General features: G+C 56.8%; 2 protein-coding genes across 8 annotated transcripts; one reads left to right on the forward strand and one right to left on the reverse strand.

Moving 5' to 3' along the window:
• The first annotated feature begins 7895 nt into the window (after positions 1 to 7895).
• Positions 7896 to 14638, forward strand: RAD9A (RAD9 checkpoint clamp component A). 7 transcript variants are annotated; one of them, XR_009213574.1, is made up of 12 exons: positions 7897 to 8266; positions 8349 to 8419; positions 8843 to 8971; positions 9698 to 9812; positions 9893 to 9992; positions 11926 to 12035; positions 12098 to 12231; positions 12321 to 12385; positions 12474 to 12611; positions 13413 to 13620; positions 13698 to 13885; positions 14074 to 14638. XR_009213574.1 is itself a non-coding variant. In XM_032153638.2 (11 exons), exons 1-11 carry the CDS (start codon positions 8233 to 8235, stop codon positions 13791 to 13793), a joined length of 1158 nt encoding a protein of 385 aa, XP_032009529.1. In that variant the 5' UTR covers positions 7896 to 8232; the 3' UTR covers positions 13794 to 14638. The 7 variants fall into 7 exon arrangements, 5 of the variants coding, with proteins under 5 accessions (XP_032009529.1, XP_032009527.1, XP_032009528.1 ...); XR_009213575.1 differs by having other exon boundaries at positions 14117 to 14638; XM_032153638.2 differs by having other exon boundaries at positions 7896 to 8266; positions 9740 to 9812; positions 13698 to 14638.
• Positions 14416 to 18081, reverse strand: PPP1CA (protein phosphatase 1 catalytic subunit alpha). The gene is made up of 7 exons (XM_032153631.2): positions 17925 to 18081; positions 17296 to 17427; positions 16917 to 17147; positions 15791 to 15895; positions 15172 to 15395; positions 14954 to 15088; positions 14416 to 14877 (listed from the first exon to the last, which is right to left on the reverse strand). Exons 1-7 carry the CDS (start codon positions 17977 to 17979, stop codon positions 14767 to 14769), a joined length of 993 nt encoding a protein of 330 aa, XP_032009522.1. The 5' UTR covers positions 17980 to 18081; the 3' UTR covers positions 14416 to 14766.
• Between the last annotated feature and the right edge of the window lie 1261 nt (positions 18082 to 19342).

Here is a 19342-nt window from a genome sequence, read left to right on the forward strand (position 1 = left end):
AGAGTCATGGGGCCAGCACGCGGTGCCGCTGGAGGCAGCAGCAGCAGCAGCGTCTCTCCGGAGCCTCTTCCCCATGGGCTGACTCTTCTGACCTTAACCAAGAGTCTTCTTTTTTTTTTTTTTTTGAGATGGAATCTTGCCCTGTTGCCCAGGCTGGAGTGCAGTGGAGGGATCTCGGCTCACTGCAGCCTCCATCTCCCAGGTTAAAGTGATTCTCCTGGCCGGGCGCGGTGACTCACGCCTGTAATCCCAGCACTTTGGGAGGCCGAGGCGGGCGGATCACGAGGTCAGGAGATCGAGACCACAGTGAAACCCCATCTCTACTAAAAATACAAAAAATTTGCCGGGCGTAGTGGCTGGCGCCTGTAGTCCCAGCTACTCAAGAGGCTGAGGCAGGAGAATGGCGTGAACCCAAGAGGCGGAGCTTGCAGTGAGCCAAGATCGTGCCACTGCACTCCAGACTGGGCGACAGAGCGAGACTCTGTCTCAAAAAAAAAAAAAAACAGTGATTCTCCTGCCTCAGCCTCCTGAGCAGCTGGAATTACAGGTGTGTGCCACCACGCCCGGCTAATTTTTGTATTTTTTTTTTTAGTAGAGACGGGGTTTCACCACGTTGGCCAGGCTGGTCTTCAACTCCTGACCTCAAGCAATCTGCCTACCTTGGCCTCCCAAAGTGCTGAGATTACAGGTGTGAGCCACCGTGCCTGGCCAAGAGTCTTCTGAATATTTTCCAGGTTCTGGACACCAGGCCTTTTCTCTGTAATATTTCCTTGGGACACTTTCCTCTTGGGTTCCTTGTGTAGATTCACTCTGGCTTTGTCCAAGCTGATGGTTTGTTTTGTCTCCAGTTCCGGCCCAAGGCTACTGTAAGGATGACTCGAGCTGGTGGGGCAGGACGTAGCAATCATCGTCCCAGCAGTGCTAACAGCAGATTCTAAGAGCTGCGTATTAAGTTACTCCTCACAACAGCCCTTTGAGGTGGAAACAGGCTTGGAGAATATAAGCAACTTGTCCATTTTTGCACAACTTGTTAAGTGATGGAGATTGCGGCTAGGCCGGATTCAGACCTACACGGGCTGGCATCCACAACTGCATTCTCAACCTCAACAGACAATTGTGGGTTCAAGTCCTGAAACCTCTCTGAATTCCGTACTCTTCAGTCATTCAGCACAGACTTATTACACCACTGCTCTGTGCCAAGCATCATTCTGATTTCTGGGAGAAATGCCAGGGAACAAGAAAGGCAGGGGCAGAGCTTGGCTGGGGGGCTGGCAGCACTTGGAATGCCACAAACTCATTACAAGCAGGGCAGGTGCCCCGCCAGCTCAGAGCTGCCTTGCCTGCCTGGTTACCCCACAGTAACCATACAAATGCCAGTCCCTGTGTGTGCATGATGAGATGAAGACAAGCCAGAGTAAACTCCCAAACCCTAAACTCCTCTATTCCTCTGCCCTTTCCGACTTTTAGTTACCCCGATCTGGAAAAACGCCGCCACGAGTAATCCCGTCTGTGCTCCTGTGTGTGTAAGGAGGGCTGCATGGGGCATCCCATGGTGGGACGGAGCAGTGCCTGGCAAAGGAGCCCCACCAATGGCTTCTCAGCAACTGTGCCTTCCTGGCCAACCCGTGCTCTAACCTCACCCCTCTCAGACTGTTTCTTCCTCCAGGAAGCTCTCCCTCGTGCCCCTGACCAGGTCTTCCCAGGGACATATTCGCAGAGCCCACATCATCATCATTCCTGATCCTTCTCAAAGGCATAATTTCATATTTACCTTGATGATTCTTTGGCTAATCTCAGTCTTCCCCCACTAGACTCCCGCCCTCCCCAGCTCAGGAGACCGGACTCTGCAGAAGGTACCAACCACCCACACTTCTGCTCAGAGACTTGGCACTGGCCATTCCCTCTACCACAGCGCTCCTTCCCGGACATCTGCACTGCCCACTCTCTTGCCTCCTGCAGGTCTTTGCTCAAATGGCGACTTCTCAGTGAGGCCAACCTGGCTGTGCTAGTTAGAATAGAAGCCCTTCTCCCCTGACACTCCTTTCTCCCTCTCTGGGTTTTCTTTTTTTTCATAACACCCACCATGTTCTTGCATACTACAGGATTTCACTCTGTCGCCCAGGCTGGAGTGCAGTGGTACGATCGCAGCTCACTGCAGCCTCTGCCTCCCAAGTTCAAGGTATCCTCCCACCTCAGCCTCCTGAATAGCTGGGACTATAGGCATGTGCCACCATGCCTGGCTAATTTTTGTATTTTTGGTAGAAACCATGTTGCCTAGGCTGGTCTCGAACTCCTGGACTCAAGCGATCTGCCTACACTGGCCTCCCAAAAGTGCTGGGATTACAGGTGTGAGCCACCGCATCCGGCCAGGATTTTTGTCCTGTGCTGTCTTTCCCATAGTTAAAAAAGTGCATCCAGGATATGTTGAATGAATGAATGAGTGAGCACCAGGGTCTCAAGCTTCCATTCCATATCTGCTCCCCAACACAGTCACACATACTTACATGCCCACCTGCTTATAGGAGGCCACCGCTAATGGGGGTATGCCAAAGACCAAAAATTTGGTGTTTTTGAAATTTTTTTATTTTCTTCATTATAGAGACAGGGTCTCACTATGTTGCCCAGGCTCATCTCTAACTCCTGGGTTCAAGCAATCCTCCCTCCTCAGCCTCTCAAAATGCTGAGATTACAGGTATGAGCCAGCATGCCCAGCTAAAAATTTGGTGTTTGAAAGAATCCTGGCTAAAAAATTAGCTGGGCGTGGTGGCATGCACCTGTAGTCCAAGCTACTCGGGAGGCTGAGGTAGGAGGATCATTGAGCCCAGGAGGTTGAGGCTGCAGTGAGCCAGGATCATGCCACTGCACTCCAGCCCAGGTGACAGAATAAGGCCCTGTCTCAAAAAAAAAAAAAAAAAGCTCCTGAGAGAGCATCTCATTGAATGGCCCTCATTTTATTCAGGAAAAAACTGAGGCTCAGACAAGGGCCTGATGCCATCTGAGTAGGGCTGAAGCTGCATCCAGGTCCTTGACTTTCAGCACAGACCCCAGGTCCTCTTGGGGTTCCAGTACCTATCTTTCACCCACACACAGGGTTCCTGGTCGCTCCCAGCTCCTTATCCCCCTGTGTGCCCCCCTTTCTACACCTGAGGTGGGTTACTGGATATGCCAAATGCAGGCCTGGAAGGGATCCTTGGCTCAGATTGGAAAGCTACTTTCCAGCCCCATAGCCCAGGGGCCAGAGGGTGGGGGGAGGCAGGACAGCTTCTCCCCCAAGCTGGGGTGGATGAGGGGCATAGGGGAGCCTCGGGGCCCCTTCAGGATCACAGCATGTCAAGGTTGGAAGGGACCTCAGTGAGTACCTCCTACTCTCCCCAGCCCCCACCATCACATCATACAGATGAGGAAGCAGCCAAGACAGGGAGGGATTTGCACAAATCACACAGCGGGGCAGGGACACATCCTACTACAGCTCCCGACTTCTCGCTCTAGGCTTCTTGCTGTTCTAAGCCCTTCAGAAAGTTCCAACGAGTTCTAACTTTTGGCAAGGGGTGACTGAAAAATGCTCAATACGAGTCGAAAGAGTGTATGTCAGCTGGGGGCAGTGGCTCACACCTGCCCCTGGCTGATATAAAGGGCAGACATGGTTCCTGCCCTTGTGAGGTGGACACACTAGTGGAGAAGACAGATATGAAACGTATGAAAAAAAGCGTATGTGTCCCTTCTCTTCTGCCTAGGGTCCTCAAGGCCATAGGACCCCATAACCCCATAGGTGTCAGGGGCAGAAACAGGACTGTGTGAAGATTCACAGCCTCTCCCTCCCTTGCCTTCATGGAGCTTCGGCATCTACCCTTATTCCAGGCGGCCGCTCAGGTAATGAGTACGAGGCAGAGGTAGGAAGGCGGTCCTGGTTTACACGTGGTGGGGGAGGGGTCCAGAGTGCAGGATGAGGCTGAGAGCATGGGGACAACTGTCAAGCAGGGAGAGATGCGACTGTGGGTGGAGGGCTGGAAGTCCGATGTTTCTCTCAGCACTGTGCTAAGGGTGACTTAGAGACATCTCAGCTGCATTTGGCTTACACTGATTTATTTATTTGTTTGTTTGCTTATTTTTCCATGCCCTTTGTCAACAGGAATGGTTTATAGAGATTCATTCATTCATTCATTCATTTTTTGAGACGGAATCTCACTCTGTCGCCCAGGCTGGAGTGCAGTGGCACGATCTTGGCTCACTGCAACCTCCACCTCCCAGGTTCTAGCGATTCTCCTGCCTCAGCCTCCTGAGTAGCTGGGATTACAGGCACGTGCCACCATGCCTGGCTAATTTTTGTATTATTAGTAGAGATGGGTTTTCACCATGTCGGCCAGGCTGGTCTTAAACTCCTCGCCTCAGGTGATCCACCTGCCCCGGCCTCCCAAAGTGCTGGGATTACAGGCGTGAACCATCGTGCTCGGCCTATTCTTTTTTTTTTTTTTTTTTTTTTCAGAAAGGGTCTGGCTCTCTTACCCAGGCTGCAGTGCAGTGGCGCTGTCTCAGCTCACTGCAATCTCCACCTCCTGGGCTCAAGTGATCCAGGTGCCTCCGCCTCCCAAAGTGCTGGGATTAAGCACGAGCCGCCGCGCCCAGCTGGTTTACACATTTTTAAATGTAACACCTATTTATTCATTATTTACTGAGTGCCAGACCCTGTGTGAGGTACATACAGCAACAAACAAAACAGACATGGATGCTGGGTGTGGTGGCTCACGCCTGTAATCCTAGCACTATGGGAGGCTAAGGCAGGAGGATCGCCTGAGCCCAGGAGTTCAACACCAGCCTGGGCAACAGAAGGAGACCTTGTCTCTAACAAAAATTTAAAAAATTAGCTGGCTGTAGTGGCACGCGCTGGTAGCCCCAGTTACTTGGGAGGTTGAGGTGGAAGGATCGCTTGAGCCTGGGAAGTTGAGGCTGCAGTGAACCATGATCGTGCCACTACACTCCAGCCTGGGTGACAAAGCAAGACCCCATCTTAACAAACAAAACAAAACAAAACAAAGCCAAGGCAGGGTGCAGTGGCTCACGCCTGTAATCCCAGCACTTTGGAAGGCTGAGACGGGCAGATCAGTTGAGGTCAGGAGTTTGAGACCAGCCTGGCCAACATGGCAAAACCCCATCTCTAATAAAAATACAAAAATTAGCCGGGCGTGGTGGCACACGCCTGTATTCCCAGGTACTTGGGAGGCTGAGGCACAAGAATTGCTTGAACCCCAGAGGCGGAGGTTACAGTGAGCCGAGATGGCGCCACTGCCCTCCAGCCTGGGCAACAGAGCAAGACTCTGTCTTCAGAAAAAACAAAAAACAAAAAACCAGACATGGTTCCTGCCCTTGTGAGGCAGACACACTAGTGAGGAAGACATATGTTAAACAGGCAAACACGTGTATGAAATAATGTGATAAGTGCTGTGGCTAAAACAGGGTCTAGCTAGAGCGTAATGGGGTGCTGGTGGGGGCAGAAAAGACTGCACTGAGCCTGGAGGAAGAGAAGCACCGCCACGTTAGAAGGGGTAAGACGATGCCAAGTGGTGGGGACAGCTAAGGATGTGCTAAGATCCCCAGGTGGAAGAGGAAGTGGAGGGTTCAGGGAGCCCACAGGGTTGGCATGGCTGTGCAGGTGATCAAGGGGAGGCGACACGTGGAGAAATGGGTGGGGGCGGCTCCTGCAGGTTCAGGGCAGAGTTTGGATTTTATGGCAACCACTGGAGTGTGCAAACACGAGAGAGACATGACACAAAGGACATTTTAGGAGGGTCACTTTGGTGCTGTATGGAGAGTGGCCTGGAGGGGGCAGGGTGGAGGCAGGAGACCATTGAGAGCTGTTACAGTCATCCAGGTGAGAGGATGGCGGCCTAGGCCTTAGAGATGGAAGAGGAGGGCAAAGTTGCCACCTGTTTGGGAGGCAGAGTGGTCAGGACTTAACTGAAAGATTTTGTAGGGGTGAGGGCGAGCATGAGGTCAAGGATGACTCCCAGCATACTGAGCCGGATGCCCAGGGACAGAGGGCACTATTTCCATGGATCCCCGGGGAAGGGGAAGGGAAAAGTAACCTCCTCCCCCAGGGCTCCACGGAAGGGGCAAGGGCTGGTGAGGAGGGGAGCAGAACGGAAGCAGAGGAAGAAACAAAGTGTATGCATGTATCCAAATGTGTACAATTATTATGTATCAATTCAACTCATTTGAAAGTGGGTCTGGAGAGCAAGGGTCGCAGAGACAAACATATCTTCTGCACTACCACAGGACCTGAGGGGCAAGGCACAGGCAGGCCCTACAGGAACACAGGGATGCCCTGGGCCCTACCAAGAACCACCAGAGCCTTGGTACTGTGGGGAGAGTAGGGGTCAGTGAGTTTCTCCAGGACTCCCTTATATTTTACACACGTGGACCCGGAAGCCCAGGGGAAAGGGAAGACCTTCCAGCTGATGCATCTCCACCTGGCACACAGTCTGGGTTTTTGTTTTGTTTTGTTTTTTTGAGATGCAGTCTGGCTCTATTGCCAGGCTAGAGTGCAGTGGCGCGATCTAGGCTCACTGCAACCTCCGCCTCCGGGTTCAAGCAATTCTCCTGCCTCAGCCTCCAGAGTAGCTGGGACTACAGGCACGTGCCAACATGCCCGGCTACTTTTTGTACTTTTAGTAGAGACGGGGTTTCATCATGTTGGCCAGAATGGCCTGGATCTCTTGACCTCGTGATCCGCCCGCCTCGGCCTCCCAAAGTGGTAGGATTACAGGCATAAGCCACCGTGCCCGGCCAGTCTGGGGTCTTTTAAAAATACAGGCCCAGGGCTGGGCGCGGTGGCCCATGCTTATAATCCCAGCACTTTGGGAGGCTGAGGCAGGCAGATCACTTGAGGTCAGGAGTTCCAGACCAGCCTGGCCAACATGGCGAAACCCGTCTCTACTAAAATACAAAAATTAGCCAGGCGTTGTGGCAGGCGCCTGTAATCCCAGCTACTTGGGAGGCTGAGGCAGGAGAATCGCTTGAACCTGGGAGGCGTGATCGTGCTACTGTACTCCAGCCTGGGCGACAGAGCAAGACTCTATCTCAAAAAAAACAAACAAACAAACCCCCCCCCCCCCCCCACAAAAACAAAAAACAGGCCGGTGCAGTGGCTCACTCCACTTTGAGAGGCCAAGGCGGAAAGATAGCTTCAAACCCACAGTTGAGACCGGCCTGGGAAACATGGCAAGACTCCGTCTCTAAAAAAAAAAAAAAAAAAAAATCCGGGCGTGGTGGGTGTGCCTGTGGTCCCAGATACTCAGGAGACTGAGGTGGGAGGATCCCTTGAGCCCAGGAGTTCCAGGCGGCAGTGAGCCGTGTTCGCGCCACTGCACTCCAGCCTGGGTGACAGAGCAAGAATGTCTCAAAAAAAAAAAAAAAAGGCACATAACCACTATCTACCCTTGTAAAACGTTTCCAGTTTCCGGAGCGTCCCAGCAGTGCCCCTCATCATCTGGCGGCCCCTACGCCTCTCTGAGACTCACAGACCTACTCCCCTCTCCAGGGGGCGGAGCCCACACTGCTGAGCATTTACTCTTGTTCTTCCCTCTGCCAGAGGCACCGTTCTACCCCTTTCTGCCTGGAGAAACTGCCGTTTTTCCTTAAAGGATCCTCGAAGCCAGAAAGAGCAGCCACCTCCCACTCCTGGCTGCTGCAAGCAAGCTGCTTTGACCTCTTTCTAGAGTTGGGGATTGCTGCTGGAGTCCGAGTGTCCAGCCCAGAGTGGGTGCGATGGTCTTGCTTGCACCCTGTATCCCCCGACAGACGCCGGGGAACTCTACTAAGTGGGTGACCCCAGAGAGCTCGCCCCCACACTCCGACTTCGAGTCCAGCACTCGGTCCACTGCACAGGGACCTCGCGCCCCAGAGCTGCGTCCTCTCTGACCTTCGCGATCCGGTGCGCGGCCCGCGGAACGCCCCGATCTCCAGGGGCACGGAAGGCCGAGGTGTGCCGGGGTAGCCAGGAGCAGCTGGCTGGCGGGCGCCGCGGGCTCCCCGGTCACGTGACACCCCCGGGCAACGTGCGCCGTCATGTGACGGCGGAGCCTGTGAACGTTTTTCTCACATGATGGAGGCGCCTGCACGTGGACCAATGGGGAGGCGGGGGCGGGGCCGGCAGGGGCGGTGCGCGGGAAGGGACCCCGGACCCGGAGGTCGCGGAGAGCTGGGCAGTGTTGGCCGCTGGCGGATCGCTGGGGCAGCATGAAGTGCCTGGTCACGGGCGGCAACGTGAAGGGTGAGTGCAGGTCGGCCTGGCAGCGGCGGTGCAGGAGCCGCGGAGCCGCCAGCCTAACCCCCTTCCGCTCTCCTCCCCGCAGTGCTCGGCAAGGCCGTCCACTCCCTGTCCCGCATCGGGGACGAGCTCTACCTGGAACCCTTGGAGGACGGAGTGAGGGGCTAGGGTGTGGGGGGCGGGTGGGACTCCAGCCGGGAGCGGGTAACCTGGACTCGAGTCTCGCCCCCAGTAGGCGGGATGACCGCTGGCAGATTTGTCGGCAGAGTTTCAGTTTCTTAGCCTGGCGCCTGTCATCTTCCCAGGCGGGTGTGTGAATTGAGGAAAGCTGCCCTCCTGCGAGCTCCCAGGGGGTGACGTGCACTTACAGAAACTCGGGGAAGGCCTGGGTGTGCGACCCCTCCTCTGCGGCAGCAGCGCCGGGGCCGACTCTGAAGGCTTCATGGGGAAGGAGGGTTTTTCAGCAGGTGGTGGCGGAGCGGGAGGACGATAGGGCAAGTGTGTGAGCAGAAGCAGCCAGAGGGCTGGGTCTGTGGCTGCCCCCTGACCACGTCCCTCTTCCTGCTCTTCGTGGCCCAGCTCTCCCTCCGGACGGTGAACTCCTCCCGCTCTGCCTATGCCTGCTTTCTCTTTGCCCCGCTCTTCTTCCAGCAATACCAGGCAGCCACCCCTGGTCAGGACCTGCTGCGCTGTAAGATCCTGATGAAGGTGAGGCCCTTCCCTCAGCAGTGGCACTGCCCCACCCCAGGAATCTCCACCAGCTGTGCCTCTGCCCTGGGGTACTCAGTAGATGCTAAGTGGGGAGAGAGACACGTGCAAGCCCAATCCATGCAAAACACAGGGAGGGCCATGGTAAAAGCATCACAGCGGGGACCTGAGAGGGTGGTGACGCTCAAGTTCGTCAAGAAAGGTAAGCAGGTCTTTTGGCTGGGCGCGGTGGCTCATGCTTGTAATCCCAGCACTTTGGGAGGCCGAGGCAGGCGGATCACGAGGTCAGGAGTTCGAGACCAGCCTGGCCAACATGGCAAAACCCCATCTCTACTAAAAATACAAAAATTAGCTGGGTGTGATGGCACGCACCTGTAATCCCAGCTGCTTGGGAGGCTGAGGCAGGAGAATTGCTTGAACCCTGGAGGCGGAGGTTGCAGTGAGCTGAGCTGGCACCACTGCACTCCAGCCTGGGTGACAGAGCAAGATTCCATCTCAAAAAAAAAAAAAAAAACAAAAAAAGGTAAAAGGTAAGCAGGTCTTTCAAGGCATTCCAAGCATAAGGAAGAGCCTGGATGAGGCCTAGAAGGATGCCAGTGCCCCGCGTGATGTGGGAGCCCTTTTCCCAGAGTTACATGCTGGGCCCATGTGGGTGTGGGCCTACATGGGACAGGAGAGCTTGTCGCAGAGATGCGTTACTAGGCTGAGCTGTCTTATCCCATGCAGTCCTTCCTGTCTGTCTTCCGCTCACTGGCCACGCTGGAGAAGACGGTGGAAAAATGCTGCATCTCCCTGAACGGCCGGAGCAGCCGCCTGGTGGTCCAGCTGCATTGCAAGTTCGGTGAGTGGGCAGCCAGCCAGCCAAGGGGTGCCTCAGCAGGGAGGTCGGCGAGGCCCACTGAGACCCTATCGCCCATCCAGGGGTGCGGAAGACTCACAACCTGTCCTTCCAGGACTGTGAGTCCCTGCAGGCCGTCTTCGACCCAGCCTCGTGCCCCCACATGCTCCGCGCCCCAGCACGGTGAGCACACCCCTGCCCTCAGTTCAGCCCTGGGTCTCTCTCTTCCTTCTTTGGGGCCCCAAGGGGTTGATTTTAGAAGGTACCTCCTTCATTTTCCCTACAGAGTTTCTGTGAACCTCAAAAGCATCCCATGGCCCGCTATGTGCTCAGGTCCTTGCCTGGCTCTTTAAAGGCAGACGGTGGCATGGAGGAGGGGCAGGCGCCTCCTTGCTCCATTCTCCTCACTGTTAGGAGCCTGCATTCTCCATCCCAAAGGTCTGACTTGACTTGCTGGCTGCTCAAACCCATTCCAATTCCTCCTCTAGGGAGCACATTTCTGGCCTGCCACCAAATCTCGTCTGGCTTGAGTAACCTTGAAGGTCTGCCCATAACCTGTGGCTCAGAGGCTCAGACCCCTTCTCCGGCCTGGGCATCCTTCCAGAGGTGTTCCCCATTCAACGGCAGCCTCTTTTCCTGACTGCCCAGGATCGAGGAGTCCCTAAGGCCAGGGCAGGAGGCTGGAGGGAGGCTGAATAATCAGCTATGGGGTGGAGCTGTTCTGGGCAGTCTGAGCACCGGGGGCTGTCTAGGGCCAGGGAAACAGGGACTCCAGTGGAAGCAAATGTCCCTGGCGAGGACTAGCTCAGAGAGGAGTGGGCTCTCCCCCTGCCCCATGCTGGTCACTGCTTGCATTCAAGTGGCCCAAGGTCCTGCTCATTTCCCAGGGTGACTGAAGGTCCCTTTGGGTCCTGACATCTGTTTCCCCAGGTTCTCTTGAGCCAGCACTGCTCAGAGCTCTTTTGGGTAGTGAGAGACGGGGGCCAATTCCTTGGTCTGCATTTAGGGTGGTGTTTTTTTTTTTTTTTTGAGACAGAGTCTCGCTCTTGTTGCCCAGGCAATGGCACAATCTCGGCTCACCACAACCTCCGCCTCCCGATTCAAGTGATTTCTCCTGCCTCAGCCTCCTGAGTAGCTGAGATTACAGGCATGCGCCACCATGCCCAGCTAATTTTTTTGTATTTTTAGTACAGACAGGGTTTCTCCATGTTGGTCAGGCTGGTCTTGAACTCCCGACCTCAGGTGATCTGCCCGCCTCAGCCTCCCAAAGTCCTGGGGTTACAGGCGTCAGCCACTGCACCCAGTCTCTTTTTTAAAAAATGAGCAATTGTTTCTCTCGTTTTATTTGTTTTGAGATGGAGTCTCGCTCTGTCACCCAGGCCGGAGTGAAGTAGTGCAATCTTGGCTCACTGCAATCTCTGCCTCCCGGATTCAAGCGATTCTCCTGCCTCAGCCTCCCGAGTAGCTGGGATTACAGGCATGCACCACCACGCCGGGCTAATTTTTGTATTTTTAGTAGAGACAAGGTTTCACCATGTTGGCCAAGCTGGTCTTGAACTCCTGACCTCAAGTGATCCACTGCTTCGGCCTCCCAAAGTGCTGGGATTACAGGCGTGAGCGCCCGGCCACTGTTTTTTTAATCCTTGCGCAGGGGACTTGCTAATCTTTTGCATGTTTCAGTTTTAGTGTATGTGCTGCCGAAGCAAGCACTGTCTGTCTCATGAATAATTTCAAATATATGTAAAAGCAGACGCAGCTCCCGTCCCCACTTGACTTGAAGCAATTTCCAGATGTGATTTCATCTGTATAGCAATGGGTATCCTTAGAGAATAAGGATTTCAGGGCTCTTTCTGAAGGCTGGGTTTGTCGGTTGGTGTGAGTGCCATGTCCTGCTTCTGGGCTCTCTCCTCGCTCTGCATGGTCAAGTGCTGCCTGCCAGGTTTGAGCGACCACTGCAACCAGCCCCCTCCCTGCCACCTTCTCTGGGCCTCATCCACGGTGCGCTAGGCCTGCGCACATGCATGCATGTGCATGTGTCACCCCCACCTCAGGTCCTCTGAGAGCAAGGCCCTGGGCAGGGCCAAGCATTTGGGGTAATGCTCCGCCCTGTTCACAGGGTTCTGGGGGAGGCTGTTCTGCCCTTCCCTCCTGCGCTGGCTGAAGTGACGCTGGGCATTGGCCGTGGCCGCAGGGTCATCCTGCGCAGCTACCACGAGGAGGAGGCAGGTGAGGGGGCTGGACGTGGCCTGGGACAGCAGAGCGGCAGGTGGGAGAGGGGCGGGGCCCAGGTTTCTCCTGTTCTTCCCCAACAGACAGCACTGCCAAAGCCATGGTGACCGAGATGTGCCTTGGAGAGGAGGATTTCCAGCAGCTGCAGGCCCAGGAAGGGGTGTCCATCACTTTCTGCCTCAAGGAATTCCGGGTGAGGTTCCCCCCAGGCGCTCGCCGTCCTGTCCTCCCTGCCCAGCTCAGCCCAGCCCGGGGCCTCACCTGCTACCTCTTTCCTCCCAGGGGCTCCTGAGCTTTGCAGAGTCAGCGAACTTGAATCTTAGCATTCATTTTGATGCTCCAGGCAGGTAATTCCCAGCCTTGGGACAGGGAAGGGCTCTGGGATGCCAGGAGCTGAATGGGATGACCTAGCTTGGGGCCCCCTCCCCTGCCCAGGCCTGCCATCTTCACCATCAAGGACTCTTTGCTGGACGGCCACTTTGTCTTGGCCACACTCTCAGACACCGACTCGCACTCCCAGGACCTGGGCTCCCCAGAGCATCACCAGCCAGTGCCTCAGCTCCAGGCTCACAGGTGAGGGCACCTCCCCCCAACTCCTCCTCTCTCCATGTCTGTGCACTCCAGCCTGAGACTGCAACTCCTAGCTTCTGCACCTCCCCGCAATGTGTTCTCTCCCGCCCCTTCCCTCCCACTCCTCCTCTCTCTGTCAGGCCCCAGCCCCTACCCCTATGGTGCTCACAGCTGCCAGCCCTGCAGACTCAGCCTTCTTGGTTAGCTGTACTCAGAGACCCCTCCCACCCAGGGAAGCACCCCCAAGGCCCTGCCGGCTTCCTTCTCTGGCTGAGGCCTCCCCTCTGAGCCTCTTCCCAGGCCAAGGAGGGAAAGGGCTGCTGGGAGGCAGGAGCTGCCTGGGCTGGGGGAAGCAGGTGGCTGGAAGGGCAGGTGGGCTGGGGAGGACGGCCCAGTGCACTTTCAGCACAGGAAGTTGGGGCTGGCCCCTGGCCCAGCCTGTCCCTGGGCTCCTGTGCTCTCCAGCTCCTGTCCCCTGGGAAGGTAGGGGCTTGGGCCCCATGTGGCCCAGTTCACAGGACTTGCTGCTCCTCTCCCCTAGCTGAGCTAAAGTAGCCCCCAGGATGCCTCCCTCAGGCCCCTACCTGAATTCTGATCAAAGATTCCTGGCCCACCCCCTCCAGGAAGCCACCACTTAACCCCTGCATTCTCTCCTCTCCAGCCAAATCAGGAAGTCATAAAACCAAGAGATCTCCAGTGGTCAGGGGGCCCCAAAGCTCCCTTGGAGCCCTCCAAGGTGGGGCCCTGCCTCTGCTCCCCCAATCCCCTCCCTGCTCCTCTCTGATACTCCGATTCTGCCTACAGCGTACCCCACCCAGACGACTTTGCCAATGACGACATTGACTCTTACATGATCGCCATGGAAACCACTATAGGCAATGAGGGCTCGCGGGCACTGCCCTCCATTTCCCTTTCACCTGGCCCCCAGCCCCCCAAGAGCCCTGGCCCCCACTCCGAGGAGGAAGATGAGGCTGAGCCCAGTACAGTGCCTGGGACTCCCCCACCCAAGAAGGTAGGGACTGGAGGTAGAGGCAGGGGTGGGAGGTAGGGAAGGGAGCAGCCTCCAGAACTCACTTGTTCTCTTTCCAGTTCCGCTCACTGTTCTTCGGCTCCATCCTGGCCCCTGTACGCTCCCCCCAGGGCCCCAGCCCTGTGCTGGCTGAAGACAGTGAGGGCGAAGGCTGAACCAAGAACCTGAAGCCTGTACCCAGAGGCCTTGGACTAGATGAAGCCCCAGCCAGTGGCAGAGCTGGGTCTCAGCCCTGGGGATCAGAAAGGTGGGCGTGCTGGAGCTGAGCTGTCTCACTGCCTCTCGCAGGCCCCAGCTGGCTGTCACTGTAAAACTGTCCCACAGCAGTCGGGCCTGGGCCCTGTTATCTCCCCACAACCCCCAGCCAATCATGATTTTCCAGACTTGGCCCTGAACTACTGACGTTCCTACCTCTTATTTCCCATTGAGTCTCAGGCTCTACTCCAGCTGGCCAAGGCTGGAATCCTGTCTCCCTCAGGCTCACCTTCCTAAGGAAAATGTCACAGTAGGTGCTGCTGGCCCCTGGTGATCCAGCTTCTCTGCCAATCATGACCTGTTCCTTCCTGAAGTCTTGGGCATGCATCTGGGACCCTCGTGGAGCTGACAGTTTTTCCTGCTTTACTGATACTCTTTGGCGCTGACTTCGAATTCTAAGAGCCTCGGACCCGAGTGTGTGGCTGGGGTTGCCCTGGCTGGGGCCCGGTGGCCAGCCTCCCAAGCGGCTCTGTGCAGAAGAGCTGCCAGGCAGTGCTTTAGACGCGAGACGGAGGCCATGGCGAGAATCCAGCTTTGACCTTTATTCAAGAGACCAGATGGGTTGCCCCAGGATCCGGCTGCCAGCCCTGAGGCCAAGCACGGCTGGAGACCCACGACCTGGCCTGCCGTTGCCCTGAGCTGCAGCCTCAGCCCCAGGATTCTGCTCACAGTCACCGCAGGTGCAGGCAGGAAGCAGCCCTGGGGGACTGGACGCTGCTATTGATTCATTAAAAAAAAAAGAAAAATACACCAAGGCTCCATGTTCCCCGTGACAGGTGGGCCTGAGGGGCCGGGTGACCCCCCCCCCCAGCATGGCAGCATGATTTCTGTACAATCAATCCATCATCTGGGGCACAGGGTGGTGCGCGGGGGCTATTTCTTGGCTTTGGCGGAATTGCGGGGTGGGGTGATGGGTCGGCCTCCAGGGTTCAGGCCACTGAACTGCCCGTACTTCCCCTTGTTCTTGTCGGCGGGCTTGAGGATCTAAAAGAGACAGGCTTGGTCAGGCTCATGGGGCTGAGCCACAGGGCCTAGCGGTTCCTTTCCTCCCCACACTCACCTGGAAGGAGCACATGAGGGTCTCGTCCACGCTCATCATGGCGCCAGCGTTGTCAAACTCGCCACAGTAGTTGGGAGCTGAGAAAAGTGTCACCAGCTGCCGCTTGGCAAAGAACTCGTAGCCATCTTCTACCACCTGGGCGAGGATGGGAGCAGTCAGTCCCGAGCGCAGGCACTGCCCTCCCCTTTCCCCGCCGCAGGCCGGAGCCACCAGCCCACCTGGTGTGCTCGGCAGATGAGGTCCAAGTCGTGCTTGTGGAGGAACTTGGCCACCACCTCGGCTCCAAAGGTAAAAGAGACGCCACGGTCGTTCTCGCCCCAGCCCTGCACGTCCTTGTCAGGGTCAGACCACAGCAGGTCACACAGCAGGCCCTGGTCAGGCACGTCTGTGGGCCGCATGATCCGCCGAATCTGCTCCATGGACTGCAGGTCCGGGGACAGGCCTGGGGGGCCAGGGGGAAGGTCACTTCCTCAAACAAGGACATCCTCCCTCCAGGAAGCCTTGGCCAATGAGCCTCACCTTTCCCACCACCCTCCTGGTCCCGCCACTGGTCTCCTGGGCGCCTAGACAGGCAGAAGTCATCCCCTTCCCCTCAGCTTTTTCAAGCTCCCAAACAGGCACAAAGGCACCCCTGCCCTCAGGAGCACAGAGCTCCCTGGAGAAAGGAGACAAGCCCACCCCATGTAGGACGCGCGTCAAGGAAGTGAGTGCAGCCCAGCGCAGTGGGGTTTGGGAAACACTTCCTGGAAGGAGTGGCTTCCCAGATGAGACCTAAGGAGAGCTGCCGGGTGCCAGGGGATGCGGCCAGGGCTCCTCTCCAGCCATCCCCTCCCTCACCTCCATGGCAGCAGAAGATCTTTTCGTCCACTATGGCCGCGATGGGCAGGCAATTGAAGCAGTCAGTGAAGGTTTTCCACAGTTTGATGTTGTAGCGTCTCTTGCCTGCCCAGGGGGAGGTAGCTGTGAGGTGCCTGCCTACCCCACCCTCAGCCGAGGTCCCTGGGTTATTCAGCCGCAGCTGGGAGGAGAGAGTCAGGCACCGATGCAAACCACCCCCCACCCCAGCCGCCTGTCAGCCTTCCAGGAGCAATCTAGTTACTTTTTAATTTTTAATTTAAAGAAACAGGATCTGGCCGGGCACGGTGGCTAACACCTGTAATCCCAGCACTTTGGGAGGCCGAGGCGGGCGGATCACCTGAGGTCAGAAGTTTGAGACCAGCCTGACCAACATGGAGAAACCCCGTCTCTACTAAAATACAAAAAAATCAGCCAGGCGTGGTGGTGCATGCCTGTAATCCCAGCTACTTGGGAGGCTGAGGCAGGAGAATCGCTTGAACCCGGGAGACAGAGGTTGTGGTGAGCCGAGATCACGCCATTGCACTCTAGCCTAGGCAACAACAGTGAAACTCCGTCTCAAAAAAGTAAAGAAACAGGGTCTTGCTCTGTCACCCAGGCTGGAGTGCAGTGGCAAGATCATAGCTCACTGTAACTTGGGAGCTTCTGGGTCCAAGTGATCTTCCCGCCTCGGCCTGCCAGAAGTAATTCTAAAGCACCGAGTCCACTGGAAACTGAGTTCCAATCTGGACCAGCCTCAGGGTTGTCTCTCCTCGAATGCCCCCACCAGCAAGCCGGGCCAGGTCCAGGTCTGGTTTATCTCAGCTTCTGGACAGCAGAGCCCATCTGCAAACATCCTAAGTGCTTAGTAGCAAATGTAGGGGGAGTGTCACCAGGCAGGGCCCTGGGGGAAAGCACTAGAATCCGGGCAGCCCTTCAGTCAGCAACCATTCCCCAGACCCCATGCCAGGAGGGGCAGGGCAGGCACGAGAACGGACCTGGGCCCTGCCTTCGTGGAGCGCATAGTCTAGCAAGTGTCTGTCAGATATCAGGCCAATGTGAAGGTCCCATTGAATGGCAAGGAGTGCAGTTCAGGACCCAGGCAGCCCCAGATGCTCAGACCACTCACACTCATCGTAGAAACCATAGATGCGGTTGATGCTGGCACACTCGTGGTTCCCACGGAGCAGGAAGAAGTTCTCGGGGTACTTGATCTTATAGGCCAGCAGCAGGCAGATGGTCTCCAAGGACTGCTTGCCTCTGTCCACATAGTCCCCCAGAAAGAGGTAGTTGCTCTCGGGAGGGAAACCGCCATACTCAAATAGTCGCAGAAGGTCGTAGTACTGGCCGTGTATGTCACCTGTGACCCAGGGAACCGGGTAAGCTAGATGCAGGGTCTAGACCTGAACCCAGGGCCAGGACTGGGCTCAAGGGAGGAGGGCTCCAGGAACTCTGTGGGGTCCAGTGCCACTTTTAGGAAGGCAAGGGGACCTGGGCTGGGGGCTCACCGCAGATCTTGAGGGGTGCCTCCAGCTCCAGAAGAATGGGCTGGCTCAGGAAAATCTCCCGGGATTTCAGGCACAGACCGCGGATCTCGTTCTCTGTCAGCTGTACATTCTTGCCAGGCCGCGAGCCCTGCACTGGGGGCGCAATGGGGTGTCAGGACCCTGGACCCTGACAGGAGGAGGGTGGGCGACACGGGTGGCCCCATGGATACCTACGGGGGCGCCTAGGCCTCCTCGGCCCCTCCTTGCCCACAGGCAGCTGTGAAGCCTCCCAGGGGAAGCCCCCAGCTACCCTCAGCGCCTCGGGACGTGACTGTCGTGCGCAGGGGGCTGCCACCCAAAACCTCACAGCGCAGGACCCCTTCCTGGACCGGGCTTCCCGGGTTTCTCCCTCGCCCCAAGAGCCCAGGCAACCCGTGCGCCCCCAGCCCGGGAGAGGGGGCTGCTCCGCGCCTCGGAGCTGGCCCCGGACCTCTCAGGCGCGTCCGCGGGGGGGGCAGCTGAGGCCACGGAACCTCGCGGTCCGTCCCCGCCCAGTCTAAGCTGGCCCCGGGGGCCCGCCCGCGCGCCACTTCCGGGCCGGGCAGGAGGCCGGGGCGCGGCGGACGCGGGCCTCCCCCGCCCCGACCAACCTTCCAGCAGGCGCCCGATGATCGAGTCCAGGTTGAGCTTCTCGCTGTCGGACATGGCGGCGCCGCCGCTCCAGCCCAGCAGCTCCTGGCCCGCTCCTGCCTCCCGCCCTCCGGCAGCCTCCTTCCGGCCTGGCTCTCCTTCCGCCCGCCCCAGTCCGCCCCCGGCCCGCGGCCCCGCCTCCGGGCCTCCCGGGCCCGCCCCGCCCAGTCCCCCGCGCTCTAGCGCCCCCGCTGGACGTGAGGCGCGGCGGCACGGGGGGCGGGGCCTCGGCGATGGGATGGGGGCGGGGTCTGTCGGGGCGTGACCAACTTGGTCACGCCCCAGAGGAGGTGCCCAGCCCTGTTCAGACGATGTGGGGCCGGAAGGGCTGTGGAAGTTGTTTTTCTCTTTCAAAAGCCGAACAGACTTTCCCACCCCTCCCTGGGTGGAGGGTGTTGTGAACATGTTAATAACCGGCTGCTAGGCATTGAGGGTTAACTGCTCGAAGTGCAGGAAAGGAAACTGAGGCTCAAGAGATAAAACAGGCTGGTTCAAGAACTGGACCTCGCATTCACGGAGGACCCCCCTTCTTCGTGGGTCTCTGTGGCCCCCAGGCTGCTGACCACACTCAAAGACAGCTACGGCTGAATTCCCAGCGCACTGTGGTCCTTGGGGCATGCTAAATTAATATTTTCTTACAAGTCCCATAATTCGCTTTTTTTTTTTTTTTTTTTTTGAGAGAGAGTTTTGCTCTGTCGCCCAGGCTGGAGTGCAGTGGCGCGACTTTGGCTTACTGCAACATTCACTTCCCGGGGTCAAGCGATTCTCCTGCCTCAGCCTCTGGAGTAGCTGGGATTACAGGCGTGCGCCACTGTGCCCAGCTAATTTTTGTATTTTTAGCAGAGGTGGGGTTTCGCCATGTTGGCCAGGTGGCCTTGAACTCCTAACCTCAAGTGATCCACCCACCTCAACCTCCCAAAGTGCTAGGATTACAGGCGTGAGCCAACAAGCCTGGCCCCATAATTAGCTTTTGAGTAGCACAGTAATATTGCAGGGTGTGCACATAAAAATAATTACTTTATGAGCAGACCTGGCTGGGCGCAGTGGCTCACGCCTGTAATCCCAACACTTTGGGAGGCTGAGGCAGGTGGATCATTTGAGGTCGGGAGTTCAAGACCAGCCTGGCCAACATAGTGAAACCTCATCTCTCTAAAAATACAAAAAGCTAGCTGGGCATGATGGCGGCCGCCTGTAATCCCAGCTACTTGGGAGGCTGAGGCAGGAGAATCGCTTGAACCTGGGAGGTGAAGTCCAGGCAACAGTGAGAGACTCTGTCTCAAAAAAAAAAAAAAAAAAGAACAGACAATAAATGAACCTTAATTCTTGTTGGAACCCTGAGTTGGGTGCTTTACATGCCAGTAACCTCAGAACTGGAGGT

The sequence above is a fragment of the Hylobates moloch genome, unplaced genomic scaffold, assembly GCF_009828535.3.
Source record: "Hylobates moloch isolate HMO894 unplaced genomic scaffold, HMol_V3 SCAFFOLD_5, whole genome shotgun sequence".
NCBI classification, from domain to species: domain Eukaryota; kingdom Metazoa; phylum Chordata; class Mammalia; order Primates; family Hylobatidae; genus Hylobates; species Hylobates moloch.